Source organism: Oncorhynchus kisutch, unplaced genomic scaffold, assembly GCF_002021735.2.
Source record: "Oncorhynchus kisutch isolate 150728-3 unplaced genomic scaffold, Okis_V2 scaffold1634, whole genome shotgun sequence".
NCBI lineage: Eukaryota > Metazoa > Chordata > Actinopteri > Salmoniformes > Salmonidae > Oncorhynchus > Oncorhynchus kisutch.
The window spans coordinates 31,288-49,800 of record NW_022263579.1 but is presented as its reverse complement, the minus strand read 5'-3'; the positions used below and the strand labels follow the sequence as shown (position 1 = coordinate 49,800).

Here is an 18,513-nt window from a genome sequence, read left to right as displayed (position 1 = left end):
TCAAAGTAGAGAAGAGAGATTGACTTCATCACTGCTTGTTTTTGTAAGAAGTGTTGACAAGCTGAATGCACCGAACTGTCTGTTTAAACTAGAGGTCGACCGATTAATCGGAATGGACGATTAATTAGGGCCGATTTCAAGTTTTCATAACGATCGGTAATCTGCATTTTGGACACCGATCATGGCTGGTTACATTGTACTCCACGAGGAGACCTGCGTGGCAGGCTGACTACCTGTTATGTGAGTGCAGCAAGGAGACAAGGTAAGGTGCTAGGCTAGCATTAAACTTATCTTATTAAAAAACAAGTCCCAAGTCTTAACTAATCACTAGTAACTTACACATGCGTTGATGATATACTAAGTTAACTAGCTTGTCCTGCGTGGTGCATATAATGATGCGGTGGCCTGTTAATTGTATAATTTGAATCAGCCCTACGTTCGCCAAACGGGTGATGGGTGATTTAAACTAGCGAATTTGCGAAAAAATACTGTCGTTGCACCAGTGTGTACCTAACCATAAACATCAATGCCTTTCTTAAAATCAATACACACGTATATATTTTTAAACCTGCATATGTAATTAATATTGCCTGCTAACATGAATTTCTTTTAACTAGGGAAATTGTGTTACTTCTCTTGTGTTCTGTGCAAGCAGAGTCTGGGTATATGCAGCAGTTTGGGCCGCCTGGCCCGTTGCGAACTGTGTGAAGACCATTTCTTCCTAACAAAGACAGTAATTAATTTTCCAGAATTGTACATAGTTTTGACATAACATTGAAGATAGTGCAATGTAACAGCAATATTTAGACTTATGGATGCCACCTGTTAGATAATTCACTGAAAGAATAAACGTTTTGTTTTCGAAATGATAGTTTCCGGATTTGACCATATTAATGACCTAAGGCTCGTCTTTCTGTGTGTTATTATATTATAATTAAGTCTATGATTTGATTGAGCAGTCTGACTGAGTGGTGGTAGGCAGCAGCAGGCTCCTGAGCATTAATTCAGACAGCACTTTACTGTGTTTGCTAAAGTGCCTATTAGAACATCCAATAGTCAAAGGAATATGAAATACAAATGTTATAGAGAGAAATAGTCCTATGAATACTATATTAACTACAACTACAACCCAAAACTTCTTACCTGGGAATATTGAAGTCTCATGTTAAAAGGAACCACCAGCTTTCATATGTTCTCATGTTCTGAGCAAGGAACTGAAACGTTAGCTTTCTTACATAGCACATATTGTACTTTTACTTTCTTCTCCAACACTTTGTTTTTGCATTATTTAAACCAAATTGAACATGTTTCATTATTTATTTGAGACTAAATTAATTTTATTTATGTATTTATATTAAGTTAAAATAAGTGTTTATTCAGTTTTGTTGTAATTGTCATTATTACAAATATATATATATAAATCGGCCGATATATATATATACAAAAGTATATGGACACCCCTTCAAATGAGTGGATTTGGCTATTTCAGCCAAACCTGTTGCTTACAGGTGTATAAAATCGAGCACACAACCATGCAATCTCCATAGACAAACATTGGCAGTAGAATGCCCTTACTGAAGAGCTCAGTGACTTTAAACATTGCACTGTCATAGGATGCCACCTTTCCAACAAGTCAGTTTGTAAGATTTCTGCCCTGCTAGAGCTTCCCCGGTTATCTGTAAGGGCTGTTATTGTGAAGTGGAAACGTTTAGTAGCAACAACGGCTCAGCCGCAAAGTGGTAGGCCACACAACACTCACTACCAAGTTCCAAATTCCCCCTGGAAGCAACATCAGCACAATAACTTTTCGGGCGCTTCATGAAATGGGTTTCCATGGCGTAGCAGTTATGCAATGCCAAGTGTCGGCTGGAGAGGTGTAAAGCCGCCATTGGACTCTGGAGCAGTGGAAGCACGTTCTCTGGAGTGATGAATCATGGTTCACCATTTGGCAGTCCGACGGATGAATCTGGGTTTGGCGAATGCCAGGAGAACTCTACCTACCCCAATGCATAGTGCCAACTGTAAAGTTTGGTGGAGGAGGAATAATGGTCTGGGACTGTTTTCATGGTCCGGACCCTTTAGTTCCAGAGAAGGGAAATCTTAACCCCACATCATACAATGACATTCTAGACCATTCTGTGCTTCCATCTTTGTGGCAACAGTTTGGGGAAGGACATTCCCTGTTTCAACATGACAATGCCCCTGTGCACAAAGTGAGGTCCATACAGAAGTGGTTTGTCGAGATCAGTGTGGAAGGACTTGACTGGCCTGCACAGAGCCCTGACTTCAACACCATCAAACACCTTTGGGATGAATTGGAATGCTGACTGCGAGCCAGGCCTAATCGCCCAACATCAGTGCCTGACCTCATTCATGTAACGAAGAACTGTCGTTTCTCTTTGCTTATTTTGGGGGTGGCAGGTAGCCTAGCGGTTAGTGAGTTGGGCCAGTATCCGAAAGGTTGATGGATTGAATCACCGAGGTGACAGGGTTAAAAATCTGTCGTTCTGCCCCTGAACAAGGCAGTTAACCCACTGTTCCTAGGCTGTCATTGTAAACAAGAATTTGTTCTTAACTGACTTGCCTAGTTAAATATAGGTAAAATAAAATTTGAGCTATTCTTGCCATAATATGGACTTGGTCTATCACCAAATAGGGCTATATTCTGTATACCACCTCTACCTTGTCACAACACAACACATTGGCTCAAACACATTAAGAAGGAAAGAAATTCCACAAATGAACTTTTAACAAGGCACACCTATTCATTTAAATGCATTCCAGATGACCACCTCATGAAGCTGGTTGAGAGAATGCCAAGTCTGCAAATCTGTCAAAAAAACAATAATCCATTTTAGAATAAGGCTGTAACGTAAGAAAATGTAGAAAAAGTCAAGGGGTCTGAAAACTTTTAGAATGCACTGTACATGATACATATTGTGTATGTTCCTGTGGCAGGCCTTCAGATCCTGTGTGTATATATATATATATTGTGTATGTTCCTGTGGCAGGCCTTCAGATCCTGTATATATATATGATATATATTGTGTATGTTCCTGTGGCAGGCCTTCAGATCCTGTGTATATATATGATATATATTGTGTATGTTCCTGTGGCAGGCCTTCAGATCCTCTACACTCTACTGCAGAACGTGACTCAGGAAGAGGCTGCAGCACAGAGCTTCTACCAGACATACTTCTGCGACATCCTCCAGCACATCTTCTCTGTGGTCACTGACACATCACACACTGCTGGTGAGTACAGTACACACACGGATGCAACGCACACACACACTGACGATGAGCGAGCATGCACACACACACACACACACACACACACTCGCTGCCGGTGAGTACTGAATACAAACACACACCCCAGCTAGCACATTTGGTTGTGGGAACTGTGTGTTTTGTTTCCCATTGGTTCTGAGAACGAAAACATACGTTTCCTGACTGGTAAACAAAACCGTTTTTTTAACTTTCTGAGAACGGAAGTGAAATTTTTTCCTGTTCTGGTAATGGACATTTTTAGTTTGCTGGGAGGTTCTGAGATCGTTTTACTCTGGTTCCTTGAAAGTTTTCCTAGAAGGTTTTATTAATTCTCTAAGAGGTTATTTTGAGGTTTAAAAAAAAAACGTCTTTAAAACTGAATGTTTGAATGAGACTTGTAAAAACACTGCTAGGTTATTTTAGGTTATTTTTTAAACTCCACGCACTGATAGAATACATGGAAATGAATTTCCCTCTGCATTAATCATGAGAACACATAGTGATGGGGGGGGGGGGAATGTACACAGTTACATATTGGGATATTATCTTTGATGATGTTTTGGTTCGATAATATTATGTTAGTGCTAGTTGGCTGTACTTTGACCAAAACTCCAGTATTTTTCCTTCATATCTTTGTTCTCCCATCTTTTTCAGAAGGACGACCATTTGTTTTCAGCACTTTTATATCCAACTCGTTGTCTCATGGTTCTCTCTTATCCCTCATATGGCAAGAAATATGTTTGGAACATCAAATTGCAATAAAATCACAGTGTCAAATAGATATAATATCAGCACTTAAGTATTGTGATATCGTATCGTGAGGACTCTGGCAATTCTCAGCCCTACAAGCACATTTCTGTTTTATTGTGACACGGCATCAGTGGGATTCAAGCCTATAATCTTCTATTCTCTATCCATTGAATTCGTCCACTGCACCACCAGGATGCAGCTAGCATGCCATGTTTCTAACTCATACAAAGCTGCTCCTTTTAGTCTATTCAAACAGACCCCATTTCAAAGGAAACAAGGACTCATTAAGATCAGCTGTGGCCAATCAGTGGGCGTGGCTAACACCTGAACACACTTAACAAGATGGAGGATAGACGGTTTTGTTGATGCTGAGAACAGAATGTAGATGTTTTTAAATAACATTCTTAGAACCTTACTAAAGTTTACAGAATGTTTTCTTCACGTTCTGAGAATGTATGTTTTTAAATAACATTCTTAGAACCTTACTAAAGTTTACAGAATGTTTTCTTCACGTTCTGAGAATGTATGTTTTTTCCAATTACATTCTTAGAACGTTCTCTGAACGTTACTGAACCTTAACTTACACCTTAACGTTCTTGGAACAAATTGAGAACATGATTTTAAATAGAACCACGAGGAAATCTGTAAGAAATGTTATGCTGAATTACTGAAATTTCCACAGAATAACTTTGTTTCTTAATGTTCTCTGGAATATTTGAGAACATTCCCAATGTCAAACCAGTTGGAGAACGTTACCGAAATTGTAACCATGTTAATTTAATCATGTTTGAACTTTTAGGAAACGTTTTTTGTTAAAGTAATGACATACAAAGCAAATAGTGTTGTTTTTTTGTCAAGTTAAATGTGCTGAGAATGTTCCAAGGACAAACAACTGCACCATTCCCAGGAAGTTGTGGGAAGGTTGTATGCTAAATAACCATAGGACAACCACACCCTCACTAAGCTCTAAGAAACCTATGGTTCTCAGAACGTTATGTGCTTGCTGGGACACACACGCACAAACTTCCGGTAAAGAACACACGTCTCGTTCTGTTTTACCATTTGTATAAATCCATATCACCTAACTGTGCATGTCTTGTTGTGTGTGTCTCTCTGCCTCTCCCCCAGGCCTGACGATGCATGCCTCCATCCTGACCTACATGTTTAACCTGGTGGAGGAAGGGAAGATCAACACCCAGCTCAACCCCTCCAACCCCGGCAACAACCAGGTCTTCATACAGGAGTACGTGGCCAACCTGCTCAAAACTGCTTTCCCACATCTACAGGAGTAAGTACCTTTACCTTTAAATAAAATACATCATTATTTACATGCCATTATTACAGAGAATCAGGAAAATGATGCTACCCTCTGCCTATTGGCTACTTAGCTTATACAATCCTGTCTCAAAATACAACACTGTCCCTTTAAGACAAAAAAAAAGCTCTTTACTTGAGTTGCTTTTCAGAGATGTCTAGAAATGTACATGTTTTGTGCTCTTACATGAAACAATCACTCTCCTATTGCTGACTAATAATGATCTATAACTGGGCTAATAACTAGTAATCACTCCCCTATTGCTGACTAATAATGATCTATAACTGGGCTAATAACTAGTAATCACTCCCCTATTGCTGACTATTAATGATCTATAACTGGGCTAATAACTAGTAATCACTCTCCTATTGCTGACTAATAATGATCTATAACTGGGCTAATAACTCACTAACTAGTAATTACTCCCCTATTGCTGACTAATAATGATCTATAACTGGGCTAATAACTAGTAATCACTCCCCTATTGCTGACTAATAATGATCTATAACTGGGCTAATAACTAGTAATCACTCCCCTATTGCTGACTAATAATGATCTATAACTGGGCTAATAACTAGTAATCACTCCCCTATTGTTGACTAATAATGATCTATAACTGGGCTAATAACTAACTAGTAATCACTCCCCTATTGCTGACTAATAATGATCTATAACTGGGCTACTAACTAACTAGTAATCACTCCCCTATTGCTGACTAATAATGATCTATAACTGGGCTAATAACTAACTAGTAATCACTCCCCTATTGCTGACTAATAATGATCTATAACTGGGCTAATAACTAGTAATCACTCTCCTATTGCTGACTAATAATGATCTATAACTGGGCTAATAACTAGTAATCACTCCCCTATTGCTGACTAATAATGATCTATACCTGGGCTAATAACTCACTAACTAGTAATTACTCCCCTATTGTTGACTAATAATGATCTATAACTGGGCTAATAACTCACTAACTAGTAATTACTCCCCTATTGTTGACTAATAATGATCTATAACTGGGCTAATAACTCACTAACTAGTAATTACTCCCCTATTGCTGACTAATAATGATCTATAACTGGGCTAATAACTAGTAATCACTCTCCTATTGCTGACTATTAATGATCTATAACTGGGCTACTAACTAACTAGTAATCACTCCCCTATTGCTGACTAATAATGATCTATACCTGGGCTAATAACTAGTAATCACTCTCCTATTGTTGACTTGCTTCTACACCTGCATTGCTTGCTGTTTGGGGTTTTAGGCTGGGTTTCTGTACAGCACTTTGAGATATCAGCTGATGTACGAAGGGCTATATAAATAAATTTGATTTGATTTGATTTGACTAATAATGATCTATAACTGGGCTAATAACTCACTAACTAGTAATTACTCCCCTATTGTTGACTAATAATGATCTATAACTGGGCTAATAACTCACTAACTAGTAATTACTCCCCTATTGTTGACTAATAATGATCTATAACTGGGCTAATAACTCACTAACTAGCAAAGGATATGAACAAAATGTGCACAAGTGGCAACATGCTGCTCTCGCTTTGATCTGAAAACAAGCGCATCTACTCATGACCGCTCATGCTGTAAACACAGTCCAGTTCAAAGTGAATGGCACAAATCCATATATGGACAAAAGCTGAAGAACGTAGGCACATCCAGGTACTTTTAGCAGGTGCTGGAGTTGTAGATGAACTCATGGAAAACAGAAAGGAAAATGCTGCACAGATCCATATATGGCAATGGTCTATTTGCATATAGGCCTCCTGCAGCTCTGATTGGTTATGGTACACTGGTCTGTGTAGAGTACGGGCCTGAGTCGTGCCTACTCCTACTCCTACTCCGATGCGTTCTGCCTTCAAGAAAATATCTTGCATAATTAGTTTTGCATACTAAGTCTTGCATAGTTAGTTTAGTTTCGGTATGTTGAATTGAATGAGGTGAATATTGCGTTGATTCAATCACAATTCCCACAGTAAAGGGAAACGCTGATAGTTTTAACTAAAGGGGAAAACTCTTTAAAGTTGAGTGAAGTTTAATCTCACGCATCTCTGCACGGGCTGATATTTCTTCTGTGCGTCAGTCTCCCAGGGGAGCTGCGTGCGCACAAACGCACGCACCTTAGAGGGAACATTGCTTACTGCTATTAGCCCATAAAACACATTGAATAAGATTCACTACATAGAACAACAGATAGTCCTTACTGCTATTAGCCAATAGAAACACATTGAATAACAGATTCACTACATAGAACAACAGATAGTCCTTACTGCTATTAGCCAATAGAAACACATTGAATAACAGATTCACTACATAGAACAACAGATAGTCCTTACTGCTATTAACCAATAGAAACACATTGAATAAGATTCACTACATAGAACAACAGATAGTCCTTACTGCTATTAGGCAATAGAAACACATTGAATAACAGATTCACTACATAGAACAACAGATAGTCCTTACTGCTATTAGCCAATAGAAACACATTGAATAAGATTCACTACATAGAACAACAGATAGTCCTTACTGCTATTAGCCAATAGAAACACATTGAATAACAGATTCACTACATAGAACAACAGATAGTCCTTACTGCTATTAGCCAATAGAAACACATTGAATAACAGATTCACTACATAGAACAACAGATAGTCCTTACTGCTATTAGCCAATAGAAACACATTGAATAAGATTCACTACATAGAACAACAGATAGTCCTTACTGCTATTAGCCAATAGAAACACATTGAATAACAGATTCACTACATAGAACACGTACGACCACAACACCGTTGTCCTGTTTATCTATGTCTTCTACGTTGTCTTGTCTCTCAGTGCCCAGGTCAAGGTGTTCGTAACAGGACTGTTCAGTCTAAACCAGGATATTGCAGCCTTCAAGGAACACCTGAGGGACTTCCTGGTACAGATTAAGGTGAGCCTTTTCCTCCACCTCCAACCGAGGTTCCTCTGTATATCTCTGTAGGAGAGGACACCACAGACCTGTGTCTGTGTGTGTTTATATACAGGGACCCTCTTCTCCCCTCCTGTAGGAGAGGACACCACAGACCTGTTGCTGTCTGTCTGTCTGTGTGATAGTGTCTCTCTCTCTCCTCCTGTAGGAGTTTGCAGGGGAGGACACCACAGACCTGTTGCTGTCTGTCTGTGTGGTAATGTCTCTCTCCTCCTGTAGCAGAGGACACCACAGACCTGTTGCTGTCTGTCTGTGTGATAGTGTCTCTCTCTCTCCTCCTGTAGGAGTTTGCAGGGGAGGACACCACAGACCTGTTGCTGTCTGTATGTGTGGTAATGTCTCTCTCTCTCCTCCTGTAGGAGAGGATACCACAGACCTGTTGCTGTCTGTCTGTGTGGTAATGTCTCTCTCCTCCTGAAGGAGTTTGCAGGGGAGGACACCACAGACCTGTTGCTGTCTGTCTGTCTGTGTGATAGTCTCTCTCTCTCCTCCTGTAGGAGTTTGCAGGGGTGGACACCACAGACCTGTTGCTGTCTGTCTGTGTGGTAATGTCTCTCTCTCTCTCCTCCTGTAGGAGAGGACACCACAGACCTGTTGCTGTCTGTCTGTGTGGTAATGTCTCTCTCTCTCCTCCTGTAGGAGAGGACACCACAGACCTGTTGCTGTCTGTCTGTGTGGTAATGTCTCTCTCTCTCCTCCTGTAGGAGTTTGCAGGAGAGGACACCACAGACCTGTTCCTAGAGGAGCGGGAGGCGTCGCTGCGTCAGGCGCAGGAGGAGAAACACAAGCTACAGATGTCAGTTCCCGGTATCCTCAACCCACACGAAATACCTGAGGAGATGTGTGATTGAGACGTCCTGCTGTTACTGTACATACAGGCACACCAACAAACACACAAAACTAACCCGAACAGAAGGAAAGAGAGGTGGGAGGTGGGAGGCCCCCCGGTCACTTTGCTGAGGTACGGAGAGAGCAGACACGCCCGTCCTCATCCATCAGCTGTTCTGTCCACCAAAAACCATGTCAATATGTAAATGATGACGTACTGCGTCACCCCGTGGCCCGTTACACCTGTTTTATATGGGGACTTCTGTGTACTATGTTTCCACTGTTTATTTGGTCAGGGGTCAGGGGTCATCACCCCCCTAGCTGCATGACATGAAGCAGACGTATGGTAAGATTTCTGAACTTCACTTGTTTCCTCCCCTCCACATGTTATCTCTCTCACACACACACACAGACACACACACACACACACACATATATATAGTGAGACAGAAGAGTTTTTGTGCAACAAGGCATATGTGTCAAAAAGTTCTCAGCAAAGAGGCTTCTAGAACTATGATGTGACAGACTGGAAGGAATGAAGTGGTGTTCTAGAAGTGTGTGTGTGTGTGTGTGTGTATGTGCACCCTGCGTCTGATTCCCAACCCAATGCATTGTGGTTAGAATGTGAAGCTAGCGGATTATGAAGGAAGGAAGTCAGAGATGCTGCTGCTTTGTGTGTCAGGTGGTCAGGCTAGCGGCCGTGCTCATTGGTTGAACCTCCGCCCAACTGAAAGAAACCTACTGCGTTTGGTCGCCTGGCTGTGACTGGAGGCGGGAACTAGGAAGACAGGAAGGAGCATCATCGGCGCAAGACAGTCAGATTATGTGCATATCATCCCAATTCTATAGCACATGAATTACCATGGGAACAGCATTATTATTTAGTGTATTTTTTGTGGGTGTGTTGAGTGCGTGTGCTGTCGCCTAGACGACATGGGCGTTTAGTTATCCTCTGTGAGGATCGTTGCTCCATGGTGAGCTCTTCATTCAAATGGACCTTTAACAGAAAGAAGAAGCGGTTATTGAAATGTTATTTATGGGTTCAAAATAACTGCATCTTTATATAACAAACTCCTGTTTAACTTCTGTCGGTCGGCTTTTGAGATTCTGAATTGGAACTAATTGACATTGTTTACCATGCTAGTAGTGCTTCAACAACACTACCTTAGAAGACAAGCTAAAAATAAACACAACTCAGTTTACATTTCATTTAGTATTTTTGCATTGTTTATTTGGATCTTTATAACATGTCTTCTATCCAAAACAAAAGGCTTTTTATTCCAGAGTGAAATAATTAGTTGCCAATAGTTTGATTAAGCAACAAATGTATAATTCCTAATCCAAACTCAATCTGTAAATGGCAAATAGTTCCCCTTCTCTACTCGTTACAGTTGTTGTGAAACTTTTTGAACTGATTAAAGTTGAGGATTTTATAACCAATGCCTCTGGCCTCAATTTATTTTTCATACATCACTTTTCTTTGTGGTGGCAGTTAAGTGTGACTTTTATTTATTTAAATATTCATGTTCTCTAAAGTAGTGGTCACCAACCCTGGTCTGTCTGTAGTAACTTCTTTCTCCTGAGAGAGAACCAAGCATTAAAACACATGACCCTGATCAACTAATAATCAATACCTGAATTGTTGAATAAAAAGTGTTTCAGTGCTGGGCTGTAACAAAAACCTACACACCCTTTAGCTCCTTCAGAGCAAGAGTGAACTGAGGGATGGTGGTAACTGCTCTGATAGAGAACTGAGGGATGGTGGTAACTGCCCTGATAGAGAACTGAGGGATGGTGGTAACTGCTCTGATAGAGAACTGAGGGATGGTGGTAACTGCTCTGATAGAGAACTGAGGGATGGTGGTAACTGCTCTGATAGAGAACTGAGGGATGGTGGTAACTGCTCTGATAGAGAACTGAGGGATGGTGGTAACTGCCCTGATAGAGAACTGAGGGATGGTGGTAACTGCCCTGATAGAGAACTGAGGGATGGTGGTAACTGCTCTGATAGAGAACTGAGGGATGGTGGTAACTGCTCTGATAGAGAACTGAGGGATGGTGGTAACTGCTCTGATAGAGAACTGAGGGATGGTGGTAACTGCTCTGATAGAGAACTGAGGGATGGTGGTAACTGCTCTGATAGAGAACTGAGGGATGGTGGTAACTGCTCTGATAAGATGGTGGTAACTGCTCTGATAGATGGTGGTAACTGCTCTGATAGATGGTGGTAAACTGCTCTGAGAGAGAACTGAGGGATGGTGGTAACTGCTCTGATAGAGAACTGAGGGATGGTGGTAACTGCTCTGATAGAGTACTGAGGGATGGTAGTAACTGCTCTGAGAGAGAACTGAGGGATGGTGGTAACTGCTCTGAGAGAGAACTGAGGGATGGTGGTAACTGCTCTGAGAGAGAACTGAGGGATGGTAGAGAACTGAGGGATGGTGGTAACTGCTCTGATAGAGAACTGAGGGATGGTGGTAACTGCTCTGATAGATGGTGGTAACTGCTCTGATAGATGGTGGTAACTGCTCTGATAGATGGTGGTAAACTGCTCTGAGAGAGAACTGAGGGATGGTGGTAACTGCTCTGATAGAGAACTGAGGGATGGTGGTAACTGCTCTGATAGAGAACTGAGGGATGGTGGTAACTGCTCTGATAGAGAACTGAGGGATGGTGGTAACTGCTCTGATTGACGACTGTTCCAGGAACCATCACTGGCTACAGGCCCCGTCTCCTGTTCTCTACACTGACAGGCTGGCAGAATCTTGCCCACTTCCCCTCTCTCTGGCTGAGGTGAACACACCAACTGATTTCTAGTGAAACATGAGGCTGATGATGTGTCACTGCGTCACTCTGCCCTCTTTATGCCAGTGTCTGAGCTCTCTCACAACACACACTAGATATTCCTGTGGCGTGTCAATTTCCATTTTAACGTCTTTGGCCAAGGTTGGGCTGCAGTAAAACGACCCCCCCCACACTAATCACTGATAACCTAGTGGTATTCCACTAAAGGTTACGCTGACTGTCTCACACTGAAACAAAATACTCTGTTTAGGGAGGTCCAGTCCTCTATATCATGGATGCCTGTGACAAGCACAAGCTGCAGCTATACACAGAACAGTTTAGATAGAGAATCTCCATTAGAAGTACTACAGCCCCATTCTGCTGACCTCATCTCCATTAGAAGTACTAGAGCCCCATTCGGCTGACCTCATCTCTATTAGAAGTACTACAGCCCCATTCTGCTGACCTCATCTCCATTAGAAGTACTAGAGCCCCATTCGGCTGACGTCATCTCCATTAGAAGTACTACAGCCCCATTCTGCTGACCTCATCTCTATTAGAAGTACTACAGCCCCATTCGGCTGACCTCATCTCCATTAGAAGTACTACAGCCCCATTCTGCTGACCTCATCTCTATTAGAAGAAGTACTACAGCCCCATTCGGCTGACCTCATCTCCATTAGAAGTACTACAGCCCCATTCTGCTGACCTCATCTCCATTAGAAGTACTACAGCCCCATTCTGCTGACCTCATCTCTATTAGAAGTACTACAGCCCCATTCTGCTGACCTCATCTCCATTAGAAGTACTACAGCCCCATTCTGCTGACCTCATCTCCATTAGAAGTACTACAGCCCCATTCTGCTGACCTCATCTCTATTAGAAATACTACAGCCCCATTCTGCTGACCTCATCTCCATTAGAAGTACTACAGCCCCATTCTGCTGACCTCATCTCCATTAGAAGTACTACAGCCCCATTCTGCTGATCTCATCTCTATTAGAAGTACTACAGCCCCATTCTGCTGACCTCATCTCCATTAGAAGTACTACAGCCCCATTCTGCTGACCTCATCTCTATTAGAAGTACTACAGCCCCATTCTGCTGACCTCATCTCCATTAGAAGTACTACAGCCCGATTCCGCTGACCTCATCTCCATTAGAAGTACTACAGCCCCATTCCGCAGACCTCATCTCCATTAGAAGTACTACAGCCCCATTCTGCTGATCTCATCTCTATTAGAAGTACTACAGCCCCATTCTGCTGACCTCATCTCCATTAGAAGTACTACAGCCCCATTCTGCTGACCTCATCTCTATTAGAAGTACTACAACCCCATTCTGCTGACCTCATCTCCATTAGAAGTACTACAGCCCCATTCTGCTGACCTCATCTCTATTAGAAGTACTACAGCCCCATTCTGCTGACCTCATCTCTATTAGAAGTACTACAGCCCCATTCTGCTGACCTCATCTCCATTAGAAGTACTACAGCCCCATTCGGCTGACGTCATCTCCATTAGAAGTACTACAGCCCCATTCTGCTGACCTCATCTCCATTAGAAGTACTACAGCCCCATTCGGCTGACCTCATCTCCATTAGAAGTACTACAGCCCCATTCTGCTGACCTCATCTCCATTAGAAGTACTACAGCCCCATTCTGCTGACCTCATCTCCATTAGAAGTACTACAGCCCCATTCTGCTGACCTAATCTCCATTAGAAGTACTACAGCCCCATTCTGCTGACCTCATCTCCATTAGAAGTACTACAGCCCCATTCTGCTGACCTCATCTCTATTAGAAGTACTACAGCCCCATTCTGCTGACCTCATCTCTATTAGAAGTACTACAGCCCCATTCTGCTGACCTCATCTCCATTAGAAGTACTACAGCCCCATCCTGCTGACCTCATCTCCATTAGAAGTACTACAGCCCCATCCTGCTGACCTCATCTCCATTAGAAGTACTACAGCCCCATTCGGCTGACGTCATCTCCATTAGAAGTACTACAGCCCCATTCTGCTGACCTCATCTCTATTAGAAGTACTACAGCCCCATTCGGCTGACCTCATCTCCATTAGAAGTACTACAGCCCCATTCTGCTGACCTCATCTCCATTAGAAGTACTACAGCCCCATTCTGCTGACCTCATCTCCATTAGAAGTACTACAGCCCCATTCTGCTGACCTAATCTCCATTAGAAGTACTACAGCCCCATTCTGCTGACCTCATCTCCATTAGAAGTACTACAGCCCCATTCTGCTGACCTCATCTCCATTAGAAGTACTACAGCCCCATTCTGCTGACCTCATCTCTATTAGAAGTACTACAGCCCCATTCTGCTGACCTCATCTCTATTAGAAGTACTACAGCCCCATTCTGCTGACCTCATCTCCATTAGAAGTACTACAGCCCCATCCTGCTGACCTCATCTCCATTAGAAGTACTACAGCCCCATTCTGCTGACCTCATCTCCATTAGAAGTACCACAGCCCCATTCCACTGACCTCATCTCCATTAGAAGTACTACAGCCCCATTCCGCTGACCTCATCTCCATTAGAAGTACTACAGCCCCATTCCGCTGACCTCATCTCCATTAGAAGTACTACAGCCCGATTCCGCTGACCTCATCTCCATTAGAAGTACTACAGCCCCATTCCGCAGACCTCATCTCCATTAGAAGTACTACAGCCCCATTCTGCTGACCTCATCTCTATTAGAAGTACTACAGCCCCATTCTGCTGACCTCATCTCTATTAGAAGTACTACAGCCCCATCCTGCTGACCTCATCTCCATTAGAAGTACTACAGCCCCATCCTGCTGACCTCATCTCCATTAGAAGTACCACAGCCCCATTCTGCTGACCTCATCTCCATTAGAAGTACCACAGCCCCATTCCGCTGACCTCATCTCCATTAGAAGTACTACAGCCCCATTCCGCTGACCTCATCTCCATTAGAAGTACTACAGCCCGATTCCGCTGACCTCATCTCCATTAGAAGTACTACAGCCCCATTCCGCAGACCTCATCTCCATTAGAAGTACTACAGCCCCATTCTGCCGACCTCATCTCCATTAGAAGTACTACAGCCCCATTCTGCTGACCTCATCTCCATTAGAAGTACTACAGCCCCATTCTGCTGACCTCATCTCCATTAGAAGTACTACAGCCCCATTCTGCTGATCTCATCTCCATTAGAAGTACTACAGCCCCATTCTGCTGACCTCATCTCTATTAGAAGTACTACAGCCCCATTCTGCTGACCTCATCTCCATTAGAAGTACTACAGCCCCATTCTGCTGACCTCATCTCCATTAGAAGTACTACAGCCCCATTCTGCTGACCTCATCTCTATTAGAAGTACTACAGCCCCATTCTGCTGACCTCATCTCCATTAGAAGTACTACAGCCCCATTCTGCTGACCTAATCTCCATTAGAAGTACTACAGCCCCATTCTGCTGACCTAATCTCCATTAGAAGTACTACAGCCCCATTCTGCTGACCTCATCTCCATTAGAAGTACTACAGCCCCATTCTGCTGACCTCATCTCTATTAGAAGTACTACAGCCCCATTCTGCTGACCTCATCTCTATTAGAAGTACTACAGCCCCATTCTGCTGACCTCATCTCCATTAGAAGTACTACAGCCCCATCCTGCTGACCTCATCTCCATTAGAAGTACTACAGCCCCATCCTGCTGACCTCATCTCCATTAGAAGTACTACAGCCCCATTCGGCTGACGTCATCTCCATTAGAAGTACTACAGCCCCATTCTGCTGACCTCATCTCTATTAGAAGTACTACAGCCCCATTCGGCTGACCTCATCTCCATTAGAAGTACTACAGCCCCATTCTGCTGACCTCATCTCCATTAGAAGTACTACAGCCCCATTCTGCTGACCTCATCTCCATTAGAAGTACTACAGCCCCATTCTGCTGACCTAATCTCCATTAGAAGTACTACAGCCCCATTCTGCTGACCTCATCTCCATTAGAAGTACTACAGCCCCATTCTGCTGACCTCATCTCCATTAGAAGTACTACAGCCCCATTCTGCTGACCTCATCTCTATTAGAAGTACTACAGCCCCATTCTGCTGACCTCATCTCTATTAGAAGTACTACAGCCCCATTCTGCTGACCTCATCTCCATTAGAAGTACTACAGCCCCATCCTGCTGACCTCATCTCCATTAGAAGTACTACAGCCCCATTCTGCTGACCTCATCTCCATTAGAAGTACCACAGCCCCATTCCACTGACCTCATCTCCATTAGAAGTACTACAGCCCCATTCCGCTGACCTCATCTCCATTAGAAGTACTACAGCCCCATTCCGCTGACCTCATCTCCATTAGAAGTACTACAGCCCGATTCCGCTGACCTCATCTCCATTAGAAGTACTACAGCCCCATTCCGCAGACCTCATCTCCATTAGAAGTACTACAGCCCCATTCTGCTGACCTCATCTCTATTAGAAGTACTACAGCCCCATTCTGCTGACCTCATCTCTATTAGAAGTACTACAGCCCCATCCTGCTGACCTCATCTCCATTAGAAGTACTACAGCCCCATCCTGCTGACCTCATCTCCATTAGAAGTACTACAGCCCCATTCTGCTGACCTCATCTCCATTAGAAGTACCACAGCCCCATTCCGCTGACCTCATCTCCATTAGAAGTACTACAGCCCCATTCCGCTGACCTCATCTCCATTAGAAGTACTACAGCCCGATTCCGCTGACCTCATCTCCATTAGAAGTACTACAGCCCCATTCCGCAGACCTCATCTCCATTAGAAGTACTACAGCCCCATTCTGCCGACCTCATCTCCATTAGAAGTACTACAGCCCCATTCTGCTGACCTCATCTCCATTAGAAGTACTACAGCCCCATTCTGCTGACCTCATCTCCATTAGAAGTACTACAGCCCCATTCTGCTGACCTAATCTCCATTAGAAGTACTACAGCCCCATTCTGCTGACCTCATCTCCATTAGAAGTACTACAGCCCCATTCTGCTGACCTCATCTCCATTAGAAGTACTACAGCCCCATTCTGCTGACCTCATCTCTATTAGAAGTACTACAGCCCCATTCTGCTGACCTCATCTCTATTAGAAGTACTACAGCCCCATTCTGCTGACCTCATCTCCATTAGAAGTACTACAGCCCCATTCTGCTGACCTCATCTCCATTAGAAGTACTACAGCCCCATCCTGCTGACCTCATCTCCATTAGAAGTACTACAGCCCCATTCTGCTGACCTCATCTCCATTAGAAGTACTACAGCCCCATCCTGCTGACCTCATCTCCATTAGAAGTACTACAGCCCCATTCTGCTGACCTCATCTCCATTAGAAGTACTACAGCCCCATTCTGCTGACAGGATTCAGCCATGTTTTGTTTAGTGATGAAGTCAGCCATTAAACTTTTTGGGTAATAATTCATGAACGCAGAGCTTGTGCTGAAATGATCACTAAACCCACCTCACACAGGGGGCAGTTCTCTGGGGGTAACCAGAGACCCTCTCCCCTATGACCCACTTCCAGGGAACAAACCTGGGTTCAAATACTAATCAAAATCATTTGAAATACTGTATAGGTGCTTGATTGAGCTTGCCTGGCTTAATGGAACCAATTAATTTGTTTTAAAAGTGCAAACCCTTCCCACCTGGCACTCCGGGAAGACTAGAGCAAACACTTAACGTTTGAAAGATGTTGAGTAGTGTTTGAACCCAGGTCTGCTTCCAGTGAGCCATAGCCCTGGTATGGCATTCCTTTTGGAGAGCTCACAGCACCGCTGGGAAGGTGCCCAGATACACTCCAAATGGCATCCTAATCCCTATACAGTGCACTATCACTATATAGGGAATAGGGCACCATTTGGTACAAAATCCTAGCCCCCCCCACCCCTCCCCTCCCCTCCCCTGCACATGGCTCCATGCTGAGGTTATAAATATAGACTTCTCAGAGTTGTGGAGGAAGCCTGTTACCTACGTAAACCACCCAGCTGGCCAGCCACATGGCGAGAAGGAGCGTAAGAGAGACCCCAGTGCCCATACTGTATGGGAAGGAGAGAATGAACCCCCCCCCACACAAACTCATGCCCCAGTGTTCCTATTTTTACTCACCCTGCCTCGTCTTTCCAAGAACAACTTTTGTGTTGAAACTAGACTTGCCGTTTCTTGTAGTGGCGGCAACTCAATCCCCTCTTTCGTCCGATATAAAGTTTGCGCCTATTCCATAACACGGGGCTTTGAGAGAGCAGTCGTTTTTCTACACTAGAGGATCCGGGAAAAGAAAATCTTCACGAAATGATCTATAAAACCCCAACCGTTTGCGTAACAAACTAATATGAACAACGTGACCAAACATGGTTCTACTGGTTTTATTTCCCAGAGTTTTCTTCTCTCTCAGAGATATAGGACAGACACTTCAACCTGATTAGACATTTTATGACTTGTCTGCTCATTGCATTTCTATGATTTTTTTATTTTTATTTTTTTTACCTTTATTTAACCAGGCAAGTCAGTTAAGAACAAATTCTTATTTTCAATGACGGCC

General features: G+C 43.2%; 1 protein-coding gene across 2 annotated transcripts; it reads left to right on the top strand.

Moving 5' to 3' along the window:
• Positions 1–3,073: 3,073 nt before the first annotated feature.
• Positions 3,074–10,597, top strand: LOC116366984 (exportin-1-like). 2 transcript variants are annotated; one of them, XM_031818816.1, is made up of 4 exons: positions 3,074–3,254; positions 5,148–5,307; positions 8,198–8,294; positions 9,038–10,597. In XM_031818816.1, exons 1-4 carry the CDS (start codon positions 3,089–3,091, stop codon positions 9,182–9,184), a joined length of 570 nt encoding a protein of 189 aa, XP_031674676.1. In that variant the 5' UTR covers positions 3,074–3,088; the 3' UTR covers positions 9,185–10,597. The 2 variants fall into 2 exon arrangements, with proteins under 2 accessions (XP_031674676.1, XP_031674675.1); XM_031818815.1 differs by lacking the exon at positions 9,038–10,597 and adding an exon at positions 8,482–8,944.
• The last annotated feature ends 7,916 nt before the right edge of the window (positions 10,598–18,513 follow it).